The sequence below is a fragment of the Oncorhynchus mykiss genome, chromosome 5 (genome assembly GCF_057628025.1).
Source record: "Oncorhynchus mykiss isolate SJ-2025 chromosome 5, ASM5762802v1, whole genome shotgun sequence".
Lineage (NCBI taxonomy): Eukaryota > Metazoa > Chordata > Actinopteri > Salmoniformes > Salmonidae > Oncorhynchus > Oncorhynchus mykiss.
Window position 1 is genome coordinate 27194655 of NC_143026.1, and position 19291 is coordinate 27213945.

General features: G+C 42.7%; 1 protein-coding gene across 2 annotated transcripts in view; it reads right to left on the reverse strand.

The window, feature by feature from the left end:
• Positions 1-19291, reverse strand: part of LOC110523517 (sarcoplasmic/endoplasmic reticulum calcium ATPase 2a) — a 46942-nt gene that overhangs the window by 18749 nt on the left and 8902 nt on the right. For both annotated transcript variants that reach the window (XM_036977156.2, XM_036977155.2), the window contains exons 5-6: positions 14811-14949; positions 681-761 (exon numbers count right to left, since the gene is read on the reverse strand). In XM_036977156.2, the coding sequence (XP_036833051.2) occupies positions 681-761; positions 14811-14949 (220 nt within the window). The remainder of the gene's footprint in view (positions 1-680; positions 762-14810; positions 14950-19291) is intronic.

Consider the following 19291-nt stretch of genomic DNA (forward strand, 5'->3'; position numbering starts at 1 on the left):
ACTGAAGAGTTGTGACATTCAACGTGGTACCGTCAAAAAGTCCTGTTATTGTGAAGTGGAAACGTCTAGGAGCAACAACGGCTCAGCCGCGAAGTGGCATGCATAGTGCCAACTGTAAAGATTGGTGGAGGAAGAATAATGGTCTGGGGCTGTTTTTCATGGTTTGGGCTAGGCCACTTACTTCCGGTGAAGGGATATCTTAGCACTACAGCATACAATGACATTCTAGACAATTCTGTGTGTTTCCATCTTTGTGGCAACAGTTTGGGGAAGGCCTTTCCGGTTTCAGAATGCCAATGCCCCTTGTGCACAAAGCGAGGTCCATAAAGAAATGGTTTGTTGAAATCAGTATGGAAGAACTTGATTGGGATCCCTTTGGGATGAATTGGAACGCCAACTGCGAGCCAGGCCTAAACGCCCAATCAGTGCCAGACCTCACTAACACTCTTGCAGCTGAATGTAAGCAAGTAACTGCAGCAATGTTACAGCATCTGGTGAAATGCATTCCCAGTAGAGTTTAGGCTGTTATAGCAGTAAAGTGGGACCAACTCCATATTAATGCCCATCATTCTGGAATGAGATGTTCGACAAACAGGTGTTCACATACTGTCATGTAGTGTATCATGCATAACATGAGAAATACATAGACATAAGAAACAAGGCCAAAGCCTAGATCTCACCTGTCAGAATGGACTGGTCCACCCTCAGGGTTGTGGATTTGATGGAGGTGAGTCGAATATCTGCAGGAACTTTATCGCCAACTGTGGAGAAAAACAAACAAAATGGAGGGAGACCATTAAAGGAAAAATACACCCCAAAACACACATTTCTTTTAATTTACATTGTTAAATAACACTTATGTGATCACTTCTGTGAACAAATGTTTCATTTTGGCATTATAATAAAGTTGGTAGCAACATGGAAAATTGATGTGACATCTCTTGCGACTACAAAAAGCAATGCAATGCTCTCTATGTGCTAGCAAGCAAACGAAGCAACACGCAATAATACATAAGGCAATATCAGAATATAAAGTAGATAGATAAAAATCACCAAAACAAACTGCACTATCAATTTAGGAGTCTACAATCTCACCATGTTCAACCTGCAGATCGATTTGCCTCAGAGTGGAGTCTGACATTCGCAACAGCAGATATGCTTGAGATGGGAAACGTTGCCCATGCTAGTCACACAAAAAAAGGGCTGCACAGCACATTTTGAGCGTAAACAAGGAGTACAACATTGCAACTCTTTTCCAAGGTGTGAGAAAATGTACTTGCTATCTGGATTATCGTATAGCTTTGGAATCCTGATATTACCCACTTTCTAGAAAAACAGGCACGTTTCTCGACATTTACACTGACTTTGAGAAGGGATTGCGTGACGATGGCTTAGCAACCGTGTGACGCAGAATGACAACGTGAACCTGATTGGTCGACAGTCTGCTGGGTGGGGAGTTGTACGTTTCTTCATTCATTGGATTCCTATCTCCTTTCTATAATATCTCTGGCAACTGCAATGCACCCAGGACCAACGAGGCAGACAAATATGAAAAATGTGCTTGCCCCTCTGAGAAATGTGTAATTTAATTTAACGAGGTTAGGAATATCGCAAAAATATGATCAATGGCTCATTCGAGAGAAGACACCCTTCCAAGTTATGACATCCTGCCTGCATTGAAATCTGAGATGTATGACAGACGTTTTGCCATCTAAGTCATATTCCTATTAAACTTTGTGTAGTGACAGCGACTTTATCACAGTGCTACGTCATACTGGCCGGCTTTCCTGCCTGCTTGAACGCCAATAACTCAGATACACATTAAACCATGAAATGACCCATGGAATCGATAGATCACACAGACGCACAAAAACAATATAACATTCAACATGGGTGAACATTTCCTTTAAGTACAACTAGAGCAGGTCTGAGTTGGGTGGATTATACTGAAGGAGGATAACGTCGGTAAATGGACTACATTCTAACCTGTAGTTCACAGATTAAGCACAAAACATTAAACAAATTAGGCATAAGGTGCATGAGGATGGGGCATTTTGAAGGCATAATTGGGTCATGAGATGTTCAAAATGTTAGTGAAATATGCTGTCCAAACCTCTGAAGACAGAACAGCTTTATCAAATTCAATTAGTTCCTTCATGAGCAAGAGGGTCAAAACTAATGCTGTTCACAGGGCATGTCCAACTCTCCAGACACACACACACTGGCTCACTCAAATGTGCAGAATGTAGGCTCGTGAAAAATAAAACTGGATAACAGCAGAGAGAAAATGACATGTAAAACAATATTAATGTCCCATTGAACTAGTGCGCGGGACAAAAATAAAAGGTAGGTCATTCTTTCCATTCACAGGGCTTTGGTAATTGCCAGTAAAACAAAAGTCAAACTTAAATTCCAAAATACTCTTCACACCACTGAATGAGACAGTCACAAGAGCTCATTAAAGGCTCTTCACATTTATTAGCTATGGCTGAGAGGGTATCAGCGTATCCTACTGTCGGCCTGAAAGAACAACACAGGAATTCCAAATTATATTGAGAAATTGCTTCAGGCAGGTTGATTAAGAAAGCAGAATTTAAAAAGGGCTTGTTCTTTTGATGTAATTTTACAGAATATAAACTACTTTATATAGACAGACAACACAAAAAGGCCTACTGTACAAACAAGAGCCCTGACAAATTCCTTCTCCAGAGGACAGAGTTTTGACAGACATGTAAACAGACCCTTGGACCTCCTCAGTGCTAGGAGGAGGAGGGGGGGGGAAGAGAGACAGGCGAATTGCATGAGACCTGCAAAAGGCATATCCAAAAATGGGAAAACTATTTTGATCAGTTCTACAGTGCAGTAGTGGGGGGTTTAGATGTGAACACTGCTGGGCAAGAGTCTCTGTTATGGCCCTCATGGAACAGGGGAGGCCACCTAGCCAGCACTGTCTCTATACACAAGAAACTCACTATAGCGCCACCATAGGGACAAGAGGCTAGGGAGTACATAAAACACTTGAAGAGCAGCTACCTATTTCTAGCTTTATCCCTATAAAACATTCTGATAAAACCCCAGCCTTACAATGCACAAACTTCAGCTGTAAAGTTTTGAATGGAGCGCTATCATCTTCTTCCTAGGTGGCTGTCAAAACTTCATCGCCACCCGCCATGCTTCAAACTATACTGAACAAAAATAATACACAACATGCAGCAACTTCAAAGATCTTACAACGTTACGGTTCATAAGGAAATCAGTCAATTGGAAAAGTCATTAGGCCCTAATCTATAGATTTGACATGTCTGGGAATACATATGCATCGGTTAGTCAAAGATCCCTTAGAACACATATGTCAGAGTCAAGGCCCGCGGGCCACATCCGGCCCGCAAGAAGGTTTTTTACGGCCCCTGGGATGATCTTGATTTATTATTAGAACCGGCCCGCAGCAAGCCGGCAGCCCGCAGATCTTTTACACGCACCAATACTACATTTCCCACAATGCAAAGGTGACGCACCGAGCAGTAGGCTGCTTCATTTCAATATTTATTGGCACAGCAGTCGTCAGCATCACAGTAAAATTAACTTTCAGATACCCATCAAAAATGGCAAAACGGAAGGTGGATACTGAGAACCGGGGGTTTCAAACAAGGTGGGAGTCGGAGTATATGTTCACGAAGGTAGCTGGAAAACCTGTGTGTCTTCTGTGTGGAGAAAGTGTGGCGGTACTGAAAGAGTATAATCTGAGACGACATTATGAAACGAAACACGCGGACACACACGCGGACGCAACTGTCAAGGCCAGTTTTATTTTGGCAGAAGAGATCGCTAAATCAGCCCGGCCATTTACGGAGGGGGATTTCATCAAAAACTGCATGATTAAAGTTTGTGACGAAGTTTGCCCAGAAAAAAGGCAACTCTTTTTAAATGTGAGTCTGAGCAGAAACACCATTGCCGAGAGAGTAGACCAGTTGTCCATCAATCTAAAAGAGCAGCTTGTGAAAAAGGGAAAAGATTTTATTGCATATTCCTTGGCTGTGGATGAGAGCACCGACATTTCTGACATTGCCCAGTTGTCAATTTTCATCCGCGGAGTGGACTCCAACCTAAGCGTGACAGAGGAGTTTTTGGCTTTACGTCCTATGCATGGCACAACTACGGGGCATGATTTGTATGAAGAGGTGTCAAGATGTGTAAATGAGATGGAGCTGCCTTGGGAAAAACTCGTGGGTTTGACAACCGACGGAGCACCTGCGATGTGTGGACACAGGAGCGGACTGGTGGCGAAGATACGGGAAAAGATGCAAGAGGAAAACGCGACAGGTGAGCTGACAGCTTATCATTGTATCATACACCAGGAAGCGTTGTGCGGTAAAGCCTTGAAAATGGAGCATGTAATGAGCATCATCACGCGCACAGTTAACTTTATCAGAGCCAAAGGTTTGAATCACCGCCAGTTCAAGGCATTTCTGACGGAGTTAGAAACGGAGCATGGTGATTTGCCTTATCACACAGAGGTGCGATGGCTAAGCCAGGGAAAGGTGCTTCAAAGATGTTTCGAGCTTCGTGAGGAGATTTGTCTGTTCTTGGACAGCAAAGGGAAAGACACAACACAACTCCGAGACGAAATGTTTCTGTGTGAAATGGCTTTTCTGTGTGACATTACGAGTCATCTGAATGCAATAAACTTGCAGCTGCAGGGTCGGGATCGTGTCATCTCTGATATGTACAGTACAGTGAAGGCATTTAAAACCAAACTGACTCTGTGGGAGACGCAGATGCGGAAAGAAAATTTGAGCCACTTTCCCAGCTGCCAGACCATGAAAGAGAAGCTCTCTACCAGTGCGTTCCCGAGCACACAGTTGGCTGATAAAATAGGTATGCTTGCCGCTGACTTTCGACGCCGATTTGCTGACTTTGAAGCACAAAAAAGCAGGTTGGAACTGCTCGGTAACCCATTTGCTGTTGACGTGGAAAGCTCACCACCAAACCTCCAAATGGAGTTGATTGACCTCCAATGCAATGATGCACTGAGGGCAAAATATGCGGCAGTGGGTGCTGCGGAGTTCGCCCGTTTCCTCCCCGGCACAATGCCCCAGCTGCGCATCCAGGCTGCTCAAACGTTGTCTATGTTTGGCAGCACATACCTGTGTGAACAACTGTTTTCTTTGATGAACCTGAACAAAACATCACACAGAAGTCGACTTACTGCTGAACACCTCCACTCAATTCTGAGGATTTCTTCAGCTCAGAGCCTTACCCCGAACATTGATGAACTTGTGGAAAAGATGGGACACCACCAAGTATCACCCTCAACCTCAAACAAGTGAACATTACTGTGCAATCACATATTTAGAGTTTTTACTCAGTTCAAGTTTAAAAGTTAAAATTTAATATTTGTTTTCACTGCATGTTACTTCTCCTTAAACAAAGTGTTGTTTTTGATTAATAGATTTTTGCACTTTATTTTTTTGTATTTCAATCCAATTATATTTTAAAAATATTTCAGTTGAGTGGATGATAGAAAATTGCTATTATTGTTTTTTCTTTGAAGTAAATTTAGCCCACTTTTGCTAAAATAGAAAATATAGTCTACTGATGGTGCCTTGAATACCGGTTTCTTTCATTTAATGTTCATGTTATGGGGATATTTATATAAAGGAAATTTGTCTTTTGTGTCTGTTGAAAATTAAAGATTACTGACAGAGCCATAAGAAAATATTGCTTTATTTATCTGATCATATTGTAATATATTTGTTAGGTTTTCAGTAGGTTCAATTAGGTTCACTAGACTATATGCGTCATTTAAAAATTTTTCAATGAACATTCGAACAATCCGGCCCTCGTCTTGTAGCTGATTTTTTTATTTGGCCCTCCGTCCATTTGACTTTGACACCCCTGCCTTAGAAGGTAGGGGTGTGGATCAGACAACCAGTCAGTATTTGGTGTGACCACCATTTGCCTCATGCAGTGCGACATCTCCTTCACGGAGTTGACCAGGCTGTTGATGTGGCCTGTGGAATACCCTTACTTGAAACAGCCGTGTAGCACTAGTTTGGGAAACGCTGCTCTAAAACATTGGAGGTTGCTAATTGGTAGAGAAATTAACATTAAATCCTCTAGCAACAGCTCTGGTGGACATTCCTGCAGTCAGCATGTCAATTGCACGCTCAACTTGAGACATCTGTGGCATTGTGTTGTGTGACAACTGCACATTTTAGTGGCCTTTTGTCCCCAGCACAAAGTGCACCTGTGTAATGATCATGCATTTAATCAGCTTCTTGATATGCCACACCTGTCAGGTGGATGAATCGTCTTGGCATGGGGGAAATGCTCACTAACAGGGATGTAAACAAATATGTGCACACATTTTTTGAGAAATAACTTGTGTATACGGAAACATATCTGGGATCTTTTATTTCAGCTCAGGAAACAAACACTTTACATGTTGCATTTATATTTTCGTTCAGTGCAGATAAAATCGGTGGGAGATTGACGGATGAATTGGTAGGAGAGAAAGGAGGGAGCGAGATGAGGGTAGATCAAAAGAAGAAATACAATGACAAGTTTTCCCAAGCGCCCTGTGGACTAATTTATGAAGTCAGTCAAAGTCCCCCTAAACAAAACTAGCTAATAGCGAACGACGTTCCCAATACACAAAAGGGTCATGGAGTAGAGTAACCTACTTTTGAATACAATGAGAGCAGAGCACTTGTAAGAATAGGTCTTCATTCGACAAGTTGATCATCAAGTAGCCTAACAGCATGTCTTTGACAGGATCGTTGCTATCAAAGCTGGTTGAGAGAATTCCAAGAGTGTGCAAAGCTGTCATCAAGGCAAAGAGTGGCTGCTTTGAAGAATCTATCAAATATTTTGATTAGTTTAGTACTTTATTGGTTACTACATGATTCCATGTGTGTTATTTCATAGTTTTGATGCCTTCACTATTATTCTACAATGTAGAAAATAGTAAAAATAAAGACAATCCCTGGAATGAGAAGGTGTCCAAACTTTTGTCTGGTACTGTATGCATGCACACCTCATCCATTGGGCGCCCTAGACTAAAAGCCCATTTATGCTTGATCTGAAAATGAAGTTGGAGGCGCCATATGGAGGTTGTAATGCAATTGCGGAGCCTCCAGAGGCATGCAGAGTCCAAAACAAACCTATGCATCACCAAGCGCCTCCCAAATGTAACAACGCGGAGGGCTCTGTATAGCTCAGCATTTTTGATTTGTTGATGGTAGGTGGGGGCAGTACATCCTGTATAAAACACAAGCGCACTTCCTTGACAACAACTCTGCACTGCGATGCGCAAGAAGTATGAATGCCCTGACTTCTGCTGAGGCCATATCACTGTAAATGCTGCATGGCCATTGCAGAAGTCAAAATGACCATGTGCCCAGATGCAAATTGTACTTCTCTCTGTAGAATATGCACCCTCTCCCAACAATTTGAGCACATTCCGTTTCATAACTGCATTGAGTGAATTATTTGCGTTGGATTCTTAGTGTATATCAATTCATCATTACATATATCACCAGTAGTACATTTAGTATGAATTCCTATATTTTCTCATCTACAATGTTTGTTACTTTGTTCCTGTTAATACTGAGTAAAGACCCGCACACATAGAAGTAGGCCTATAGCCTACCTGGCCTGTGCAGAAATGTAGGCATATAAATGTGCCCATTTGGGGACGTCTCAAAGTAATTTTTCCTTCACCTCGAACAGCAAGCAAACAAAGTCTGTTTTTACATCCATTGAGAATTACAATAGTTCATCAATGTAGCTGAAAAATATTCCCAGCTCTCTCCCTTTCGATAACCACTCAGCTTGAAAGGGAAAAATGTCATGCTCTGACCCAGTGGAAACATCATAAAATAGGCCTACCTGATTTCTTCTTATCAGTGCTTGACATGGACTGAAATAGGTAACAGTACTCATTTTGGGTGCTGGTACTGTTTGTATTTAGGTGCAAGAGCTCCACAATACTTAAGCTAATATTCTATAAAGAGGAACAGGCGCTCAAGCAGAACATTTGAGGTGCCGGTAATAAGCGCCAGTGAGCTTCTGCCCAAGCTTCTTATCCCGAGCGCAAATAGCCTACAGCTGTGTCTGTCCTGAGCTCAATGGTGAGGGAAAGTGAAGGCCCAGAATGTGTTATACAATGCTGCAAGTTCGCTAGTGCAAGCTTCAGGCCTGACCCAAGTTAAAAGTTGATACAATGTTTCAAGTTCGATGCAGACAGGCCATGTGTAGCCAATGTGATTTATAGGATATTTTCTACCTGCAGGCTGCAATATTTTTATTTGTTGGCTTTATGTAGGCCATTTTTACATACTTGGCAATAGAAGATACAAACCAAAAAGTATAATTTTCATTTAGATTTGGATAGAATTGTAATTTACCACATGACAACGATTGAGATATGAAGACGTTATTATAAATTAAATGAAACCGTTTAATGAAAATGCGCATATGAAAACCAGAACTGGCATGCAGATCGGTAGAAATGGTAAGATAAATAGCCATTTCACATGAGACAGGTTGCCGACTCCTCGTGTAGCCTATTACCGCCTACTTAAGGAGAGTAGTGGCACTACCACTCGCAAGCCCATGACTCCTCAGTGGCCAGGTAGGTTTGATTTAGCACCTACAGCTCTTTGGCGAGGTTGCACGTAGGCACAATGTTTCCAGGTCATTTCAAGCAGTCAAAGTCCCTAGGGAACCACCTGTTGTTCTCATGAATGGAAAGAGAAAGGAGCCATCATCAAAACCAAGGTACATAAAACAAAGAGCTGGAGATACACAGCATGCTGTGTTAACTTACATCCATGACCTAATAAAATCAGACAGCCCCTTAGTGTCGGTTGTGTAATGAAGAAAGAAAAAAGGAAAAAGAGAAAAGGGAGGATGAAGAGAGCCAGATGAGAATGAGAAGAGGGAAAGACGGATGGGGTAGAGTTAAACAGATCGCTTGAGGACAAAAGCCTAAACACATGAAAGGAAATTGCAAGGAAAGTTCAAATTGTGCCCTTTGTAAACATTAGATCCTGTCTATGCCCCTTGGACCACCTTTGCCAGCACTGCCATGGTGGTGGTATGTTGTAGAAGGCAACAAGACCACAAAGCCAGAGCCTGCAGTGGTCCAACTCACACACATAACAAAACTGGGTCACACATGCAGACCAAAGTGAGCCAGCCACACAGAGACCAAGAGAAAGGCCATTCTTGTTTGACTCCTATATACAGGATGTTGTTGCTCCAGGGGGTCAGGGTTATTGCCATGGCAAGGTGGGAGGTGATGGTGGACAGCTCAGCTGGAAGAAAAAAATGTTTTGGGAGGAGAGGTGGTGAAAGATGAATTACTGCCGATGTTCCAACGTTTTACAACACAGAATCCCTGTTACTCATAGCCAACTGTGGGTGAATAGAAAAACGAGGGAGGAGAAGGAGGGAATATATATATAGAAAGCAACCTTTTGCAGAGTGCCTGAGAATGCCACTGTAAGCAGCAACACTAAACTAAACCTAGTCTTGACAGCTGCTTAGCCCAGGCTCTCGTTCCTCCTCACGTCTGTCCCGTGTGAATGCATGGTTGCACTCTCCCACTCGGGGGGGGGGGGGGGGGGGGTTGAAGGCAGGCTGTTCAAGTGAAAGCCACAGCTGAGGAGGTGATGAAGGCACTAAGGTTTCTGGCACGCGCCACAGCTCATGTTCAGGTCATTCTCTCCAACCACGTTAACATCACTGTGTTTTTAGTACCCGAGGGGTCGGTAGCAAGCTGTTGCCAACCCATCTCCCTAACCCCCCACCCTTCCACAACCTCAGGGGAAGAGAAAGACCCCTGACCCCATGGTGGTTGCAGTCTGGTATGACCCCAAAAGGACACCTGGAGGCAGCCAATACCATTTCTGACAGACATTTTTTGGGGACAAAAACTTGGGGACAGACTATTTTAAGAAACTTACATAAAAACCACTGAGTCATGGAAAACGTGTTTATTATGGTTTAACAGTGGGGAGATACCGGATTATTGATGCAGTCTAAAGGAAGGCAGGTGTAGCGTTTGGGATTTGACATGACAGCACCGATTGGCTTGACTGTTTCCAGATGAGCAGCAAATCAGTGTGTAAGAGATTGACTAAACATTTCAGTGTATACTGCAAACAAAACTGTGCGTGGTCTTTGACAAGTAAACAAATGAATTAAAATGTACAGTAAGTGGAAGGAAGTGGAAGATAGGTAGATGGTATCATCTTGCCAGTAGACCTCCAATGTCACTGGGCTCCAGAAAGGTGGAGACAGCAGCTCCAGCCTAGCCTGTCAGCTCTGACTCACTCTTCAGGGGGGGGGGTTAGGCGGAAGGACTGAACATTGTGCGCTCTGCTTAGATAAAGCCAAAAGGTGGGATATTCACGAGATAACAAAACGGTCACCGATGTACACACACTGCAGAACTCTGTTTAAACCCTTACTCTTGACAAGACTTAAGATTCCTCTTTGGCAGCTCTAGGGACTCTGGGCCAGGATATAACACAGATGCTACTTAGCGACATAGCATTCATATCATGCATCAACTCCTTTCCTTATTCACCGCACAAACATCCACATATTCTGCCTTACTGGTATGTAGTTACTCTTGTTACTCTGGAATTGCAGTGTGAGGGGTTAACTAAAGCCCTTCATTTGACTTCCTGAGTGCAGTGGCAGGAGTGGGAAAAGGCAGCAGTCTTAAGTAATAGGCAAACCCCCTCAACCACCTCCAACCTTTCCTTTGAAGCAGAGAGAAAGAAAAGTAATTTTCTAGGAAGCTGGGTGACAGAGAGAACAAGACAAGGAGAGTAAAAGGGGACAGGCCATGAATTGGTTGAAGCTGAAGGAGAAAAGCCAATCTGAGGAGGCTGGGTCCGGATGACAAGAGGAAGTAAGTCGTGGGAAAGAGTTGTGGATGCCAAGAGCCTGAGGGGACATGGAGTTTGAGGCCACAGTATTCTGGTTTCACTGTAACCCTATTCTAATCCAATATGCAATCCCCATGTCCTAGAAATCACCCCCACCCACACAGAGACTAATTTCATATGACCCTCAATCCGTTTACAGCCCTCAAGGTCTTATGTAACAGGCAACTCCACTCACCTGGTGCCACTATTGTATTGGTCAGGGAGATGAGCAGTGTTAAGCAGAACGGATGTATGAGTTGGGTGAGAGACTCATCTACATCTCAAACACTGTTGATGAGAGCCTGCTATGGCAAATGACTTGCCCTTTTAGCAGAGCCTACCTGTCCCACTGCAGCCAGGTGACTGTACAGGTAGATTTTACAACAGCATGGGTGGAGTTCACATTCAAACAACCTCCTCCAGTGCCATTCCATATGAGAGAGAGAGGCAGACAGAGCGGGCTGAACAGTTGCCAGTTTTACATTGAGAGGATTCAATGTTGGGGGAGTCTGACAAGTGTAGAGCATTGCAGTGATGAAGCAAACAAAAAAAAGGGTTCAACTCAGGACTGACATTTCAACTTAATTCCAATGAACGGTCCAACTCTATAAAAGGTATGGCTCATCTAAGTTGTCTAAACCAGACTTTGAAACAACATTCACCAGCCAAGATCAAATAGTGTGGGGGTGCATCAATGGCAGTGAAAGTTTCTGTAAATCAATTAGCAGAGCAAATGTCAGGCGGTGTTCTCTCTCCTGGTTTAGCGTGACAGGGAGACGACTGGGGAGAGCAGAGATGAGGAGCAACAAAGCTTTGATCACTCTTCTTACATGAAGGAACATGGATGTGCACAAAAAAAAAAAATGAACACATGCATATGAAACACACCTATAAAAACGGTAGGGATGTAACGATTCACTGATAAACATTTGAATCTGGTACCGATGTGTAAGATACAAGTGCATCGTTCCGCGGGTCATGCACCGGTCCACTTTTTTTGCTGCTTACATTAAATTCTTTCTGAAAACATCTCTAGTCTCTAACATCTGTAGTCATTGATCTACAAGCAATTTTGTATCCCAAACAACCCCAGGCAATAGCTTAGTCAAACTGCGTACTGTGCCCAGCTTCGCACGCTGACCAATGCGAGGTAGGTGGCCTGTTCCTGATCTTGCACAACTGCGCAGCTCCTTCAGCATTCAATTCTACAACGGCTTACGTGATATTAGGCTTTATTAGTAAAATGAACAGGCACCTAAAGGACCCCTAGGCCATGAGAAACAAGATTATCTGGTCTAATGAACTCTTTGGCATGAATGCCAAGCGTTACATCTGGAGGAAACCTGACACCATCCCTATGGTGAAGCATGGTGGTCGCAGCATCATGCTGTGGGGATGTTTTTCAGAGGCAGGGCCTAGGAGACTAGTTAGGATTGAGGCAAAGATGAACAGAGCAAAGTACAAAGAGATCCATGATGAAAACCTGCTCCAGAGGGCTCAGGACCTCAGACTGGGGTGAAGGTTCACATTCCAACAGGACAACAACCCTAAGCACACAGCCAAGACAATGCAGGAGTGGCTTCGGGACAAGTGGCCCAGAAGTTAATTGACAGCATGCCAGGGTGGATTGCAGAGGTCTTGAAAAAGAAGGGTCAACACTGCAAATATTGACTCTTTGCATCAACTTCATGTAAATAAAAGCCTGACACTTATGAAATGCTTCAGTATTCCATAGTAACATCTGACAAAAATATCTGAAGACACTGAGGCAGCAGACCTTGAAAATGTATATTTGTGTCATTATTTTGGCTACTACTGTACATACACCATAGACATACATAATTTACACACACAGGTCTCAGAGTAGGGCCGGGCGGTATACCGTATTTTATGATATACCAGTATTGATGCAGGGACCGGTTTGGGTTTTTATACTTTACCTTCTATACCGGTATTTGTATGTTTGGTTTGTTAAATGTGATACGCCATGTGTAATGGCATTCTTTATAGTTTACTTTGCTACTTTGAGTCATCTCTCTCCGTGCTACTTTCCACACAGACCTAGCCATGCCCCATGTCACTCAAATAGCACATTTGATGTTCCCTCAACCAGGAGGCACTTCACTTCAGACACTTCAGTCTGCATGGTCAATGTAGCACGTGCAACAATGTTGATGACAATGCTGTTTTCACTTTGAGTCTTAATATAAATCCACTAGAGTTCTATAATGACACTGTAAGTTTGTGTTTCTTACATCAGCAAACATCTAGTTTCTTTTCTTAGAAAGTTGCTATAAATCTTGAGACTAATTGTTAGCCGCTAATGCTAATAGCTAGCTAGCTAATAAATGTACTGAGTAAGAGCAAAAGTAGCTAGCTAATACAGCCTGACAATACCAGTGATGGTGTGGACCTAAAATCAGCATCCTGTTTGTGTAACAGTATCTTCTAAATCAAAGAGGAATATGCAAAGCAAGAATATGTTAGCTACATGAAGTAGCTAAGAGAAAACATGCAAAGTAGCCAAAGCTTATAGGGTCCCCTAGGAAACACGTATCAACACTTTAGTTCCTACCCTGTCACAATAACTCCTCCCTGGCATTTTAATTCGCAGGACAGGAAAATGGTCCAATTCATGCACTTATCAAGAGAACATCCCTGGTCATCTACTGCCTCTGATCTGGAGGACTCACTAAACACAAATGCTTTGTTTGTAAATTATGTCTGAGTGTTGGAGATGCCCCTGGCTATCAGTAAATTAACATAAAAAAATACATAAAATGGTGCCAAATGGTTCCTTTCCTTAATAAAAAGGAATTTGAAATTATTTATACTTTTACTTTTGATACTTAAGTATATTTAAAACCAAATACTTTTAGACTTTTACTTAATTTGTATTTTACTTGGTGACTTTTACTTGAGTCATTCTTTATTAACGTAGCTTTACTCGACTCAAGTATGACAGTTGGGTACTTTTTCCACCACTGCAATTGAGTGCAGGAAATGCAGAAATTATAAAAGTGCTGAAATTTGTTTTGGTTGAAGTTGAATTGAACAGCATAAAACAACAAGAATGAAAATATACACTATGTGTTATCACCCTTGGATCACTCACTACACATAAAGCAAATGTAGAACTTTAAATATTGAAAAACCTTTTTTTAAATTTTTTATAAATACCATGATATAATATTTGGGCCATATAGCCCAGCTCAGAGGGCACCCAGTTCATGAGCTTAACAGCAGTAGATCTGAATTTAGAATGGAAAATGAATGTTTATGCAACAAATGTTACTGCATAAAATCGTATCAATTAATACTCTAACCAAACTAAAAACGTATCATCCCTGTATCTAGATACTTATTGAATCGTCTTTAAAGGGAAAGATAAACATCCCTAATAAACTGACACCTGCATTCTGAAACAATATTCTGTGATCACACAACACTGGGTCATCAAAGCTAAGCAGACATGCATCACTGGGATGGAGCAGGGGTGGGCAAACGTTTAGGCTCGAGTTGTTGTTTAAGTCTGGCCTGGAGTGTTTACTTAAACCTAAAAATACTACAACACCACCCCACCTAAAATCGGCTGGTGGGCCGGATGCTCAGTGTATTGGAAAGGGAGATACCTAATCAGTTGCACAACGGAATGCCTTCAACTGAAATGTGTCATCGATTTAACCCAAACCCTCTGAATCAGAGGTGCGGGAGGCTGCCATAATTCGACATCCACGTCTTCGACGCCCGGGGAACAGTGGGTTAACTGCCTTGCTCAGGGGCAGAAAGACAGAATATTACCTTGTCAGCTCGGGGATTCAAACCAGCAACCTTCCAGTTACTGGCCCAACGCTCTAAGCATCTTACCGGCCACCTCCACGATGTCCCCTGGTACAAGGTCCTTGGACTTGATCCTCTGCACACTCTTCCTGTCCTGCCGGTACACCTTTCCCATCTCCGGCTCATACTCTTTGAGCGCTTCAATGGCATTCTCTGCATTTCGCTCCTGTAAGACAAAAGCAATCAGATTAAATCAATATTTTTCAGAGATAAATGTAAGCTTCACATGTGGGTTGAAGACCAGATCCCACACAAAGAGCATTTAGAGATGGTTAAAGAATGAGAACGATCACTTGACCAGTGACCCTTAAGCTGGGAAAGGAAGCAAACCCAACGAGAAGTGTATCCAACAACAAATCATTGGACATTGTAATAGCCAGAAACACCACCGTTTTTACAACGCTGATCTGTTGATCTCATCACACGCCAAAGAAAAAACAAACAATAGGATCAAATGAAAATACGGCCATTACACTTAAAAAAGGGCTCAATTTCAGATTTAAGGAAACAATACATTCCTGGCTCAGTCAACCCTGGGAATTCAATGGACTTTTTTTTAACATCTTGTATGTTTAACGTCACAGTCAGTATGCCATCAGATATAGCTGAGGACTGGAGCACAGTGTACCACAATTAAACCCTCCGTCTCGCCAACCCCCAATCAACTACCAGCGATCTGCTGACATTTCCCTCCCTGTGGGATTAATCCCAGAGGTACCGTCACAAGCAGCCAGCCTGGCAGCACTCGGGACAGGGCACACCCGCTGGCCTCATTGGATGGGAACACGGACAACATCTCCATTAAAAATACAGGCTGCAGGGAAAGTGTTGTAGGTTGTTAACAGTTGCCGTGATAACCGTTGTGGGCATTGATTGGTCCAAGGCGCATGTATTGAAGTAGTTTGGTCAAAGACTGAGAAGAATTCATAAGGTATTCTGAACATGTTCGTCACCATAACCTCCAATGTCCCCAGACAAGCTTTGTTTGCTTATACAATGGCAAACAACCTGACAGATAACGGCTCCTCTTACAAACTTCAACAGAGCATATAGTTTATGTCCCAACTACCATAAGTGCCGGTCTCCACAACTGCCATCGCTAGCCTAATTTAACTGAATATGGCATGCTATAGTAAATGAACTTAACGTTAGACATTGCATTTGCTTAGTAGCAGCAGTAGCATGTTAGCATTTTTTTTTTTTAAATGCATTTTCAATACTACACCTAATCAAAAACCCCCCCGTAGAGGTAACCTCCCTGTGTGCGTGTTCTAGATCAACAAGGGGGACTACGAGGTGAGGTGTAAGCCTTTGGGAGCAGTGAGGTGCAGCAGAAGGCCCGACAGATGATCGAGGAGTTAGGGACCAGAGACAACAGCCCCAGGGGATTCCGCAGAGGTAAAACACACGTAAACCACAGTGAACCACTTAGTCTTCTCTAAAATTAAAACACGATCAAGCAACACAAAAATAAAGAGCAATATGCGTGTAAAATCAATGTAAACATTGCATAGGCCTATGCTACAATTTCTTACAAAGAGAAAAAAAATGGCACGTGTGACTTTCATAAAGGGGGCCATCAGTAGCATTGTACTTCTCATGTCCCATTCTGGGGTAATGTGATGGGCTATCACTAAGTAGCTCTCTGTAGCACTGAAAGTCCATCCATCTGAAGTAAGAGCAACACACAGTGCATTGGCCAATTCATTGACTTCAGATTTAGCTTGATTATATAGAGCAGGTGGTGAAATGGGTGCAAGAGGGCGAAATTTGTAATGTTGCTCGGGCACTTTCGAGGTGCCGAAACACCCCATTCTCAACCACCAAGAACGGGCGCATATCCGCGGCTATAAACATACCCATCGCTCTGGTCATTTTTTGGGGCCTTGGCTTGGCGGTTTCAAACTTCTTCCATTTAAGAATGATGGAGGCCACTGTTTTTAGGGACCTTCAGTGCTGCAGAAATGTTTTCGTAGCCTTCTGCAAATCTAACTCGACACAATCCTGTCTTGGAACTACGGATAATTCCTTTGACCTCATGGCTTGGTTTTGCTCTGACATTCACTGTCAACTGTGGGACTGTGGGACCTATAGACAGGTATGTGCCTTTCCAAATCATATCCAATCAATTGAATTTAGCACAAGTGGACTCCAAATTTTAGATATATCAAGGATGATCAATGGCAACAGGATACACCTGAACTCAATTGAGTCTCCTAGCACATGGTCTGAATACTTGTGTAAATAAAGTTATTAAAAAAAAGCAAAAAAATCGAAACCTGTTGTCACTTGGTCATTATGGGGTTGTGTAGATCGGATTTTAAATTATTTATTTTTTTAAATGCAACTTTATTTTTTAAATCAGCATTTTTACAATCAGGCTGTAATGTAAAAATGTGGAAATAACCAAGGGATCTGAATATTTCCTGAAAGCACAAATCCTAATTTAAAGCCATAGTCATTATGTTTCTAAGTTAGTCAGTCGGTTGAATCATGGCTGTGTAATGGTGTTGCCAGCAAAGTAGATTAACTTTTGCTCAAGGGAAAATACACAATGTGATTAGCCTATACATCTCTTATACAGTTTGATTGATCAACTTAATTAAAGATTAATGATCCACATAGCCATTCTTCTTGCCTACTCACTGCATAAAGTGGAAAAGTAATTAACTGCATAGTCCTCCCCTGGAGCACAGTGTGTGCAGTTCTACAGAACATGGTTTTGCTAGATTGAGTCAAGAAAGCTAGACTTCACTCTAGTTATTCTCTCTACTGCTCATGGGGCTATCACAATGGTAGAGTAAGGCGAGTAACCCATACACTACTAGGTAGTACAGTGGGATCCTCACATGAAAAGGTCAGACATAAACCCAATGAATTCAGCCTCGTCATTCCATCCCTTTTTTTGCTACGGGACATTTAGATTAGTTCCTTTACTCTAGCAGGACTATTCGTCATCAATGTGTGCAACGCTGGAGTACTCTGTCTCAACGGGATGAATCAGGTCTCATGAGCTTTGACGCTTTATAAAAGTCACAAACCAAGGTTTTTTAGCCTCAGCTGTTCAAACATGCTTGTGTCACTTAAAACCAAGTCAGAAAAAAAACGCTGGAAACCAACAGATGTGTGATTCCAGTCACTCTAGTCAAGATGCAAGAGAAGTTTTACTGTAGCTCCCAGGTGTCAAGAAATCCCTAGATGCCGAGGGGAATGGAGTTGGATAGTAAAACTTTGGTTATGAGAAAGGAGTAGCCTGTATTGAGTTGTCATTGTAAAACACCAGATCTAACTAGATAACTCCCCATTCAGGCTAAAGATAGCGCAAACTTCCCACTGGAATCCCCAGGTCAGGAGCAGAGAGAAAAGAGGTCCTATTTTCCCTTCCTGCCTTCGTTTCTCACTAATGCAGAAACCCTCGTCCCACTTTCTCCTCCTTAGTTTTATTTTAGTCTCCATTCATTACCCTGACTGGCCTGAAACACCATGCCCCCCCCTTTCCACCCACATGCCAAGTTTTCCCTCCTCAGTCTTGGGTCCTTTTAGGGGTAAAAAAAAAAAAAGTCTCACTGACACTACCTGTATCGTTGTACGGGTATGTCTCTCTGCTTGTCGTTTCCCCTAGACTTCTGGCAAAGCCCAAGGCGGTCAAGTGGCCAGTCATGGACCGGATGGATTATTGATTTGGCTGTGTGCACCTTGGAAGCAGGAGCAGGCTTGGAGGCACACAACCTAATTACCTTGCTTTCTTTTTCAATCCGAGTGGGAGCAGAGGCAAGAGCGGATCGCTGCTTGATAGGCACAGGGACTCCTAGCACCCGCCGTGCGCATGGCAACAAGATTTAGAGGTGATAAGACAACTAGAAAGAGTGTCCTGTTGAGCAAATGTCCACCCACAGCTGGAAGGAATCCCATTAAAGCAGGTCCATACAGTCTGTCTGTTTAGCTAGTTAAATATTTTTGGTCAGTGGTGTCATTGACTACTCGAGTTTAGTACAGAAGTCTTTCTTGACAAATGGCTTTTGCAACCTGCCAAACTGTAGACTATATTCCTCAACCAAGAGAATGAAATCTGTCTCTAGCCATAGAACCCTGTGGTGAGTCATTCAATTCAGAATATACCCTGGATACTGTGGCTTGGACAAACCTCTAATTGAGTGCCAAGTATTTTTCTTTATGTGCAGGATGTAAATGAGATTACCCACACTTCAAAAAGACTCATTGTAATTCACACCAAGCCCCTTCTCGGCTCTCATTTGTGAACAATCGGCTGCACAGTTCACACTGCCACTGAACACACCTCTGCCGCTCAGTACAGTGTGTGGCTCGTGAAATGCTTTCCAACATTCTGTCCCTCAGTTAAACTGTGTGGTCTAGAACATTCACCTTAAGCTAGCTAGGTGGGACAATCACATCAGTCGTAAGATCTTTATTGAGGAAAGATATGTTTCTCTGACTTTGCTGATAAGTATCTCTTTTTCAGGACCCTGTCTTTCAAAGAAAATTTGTAA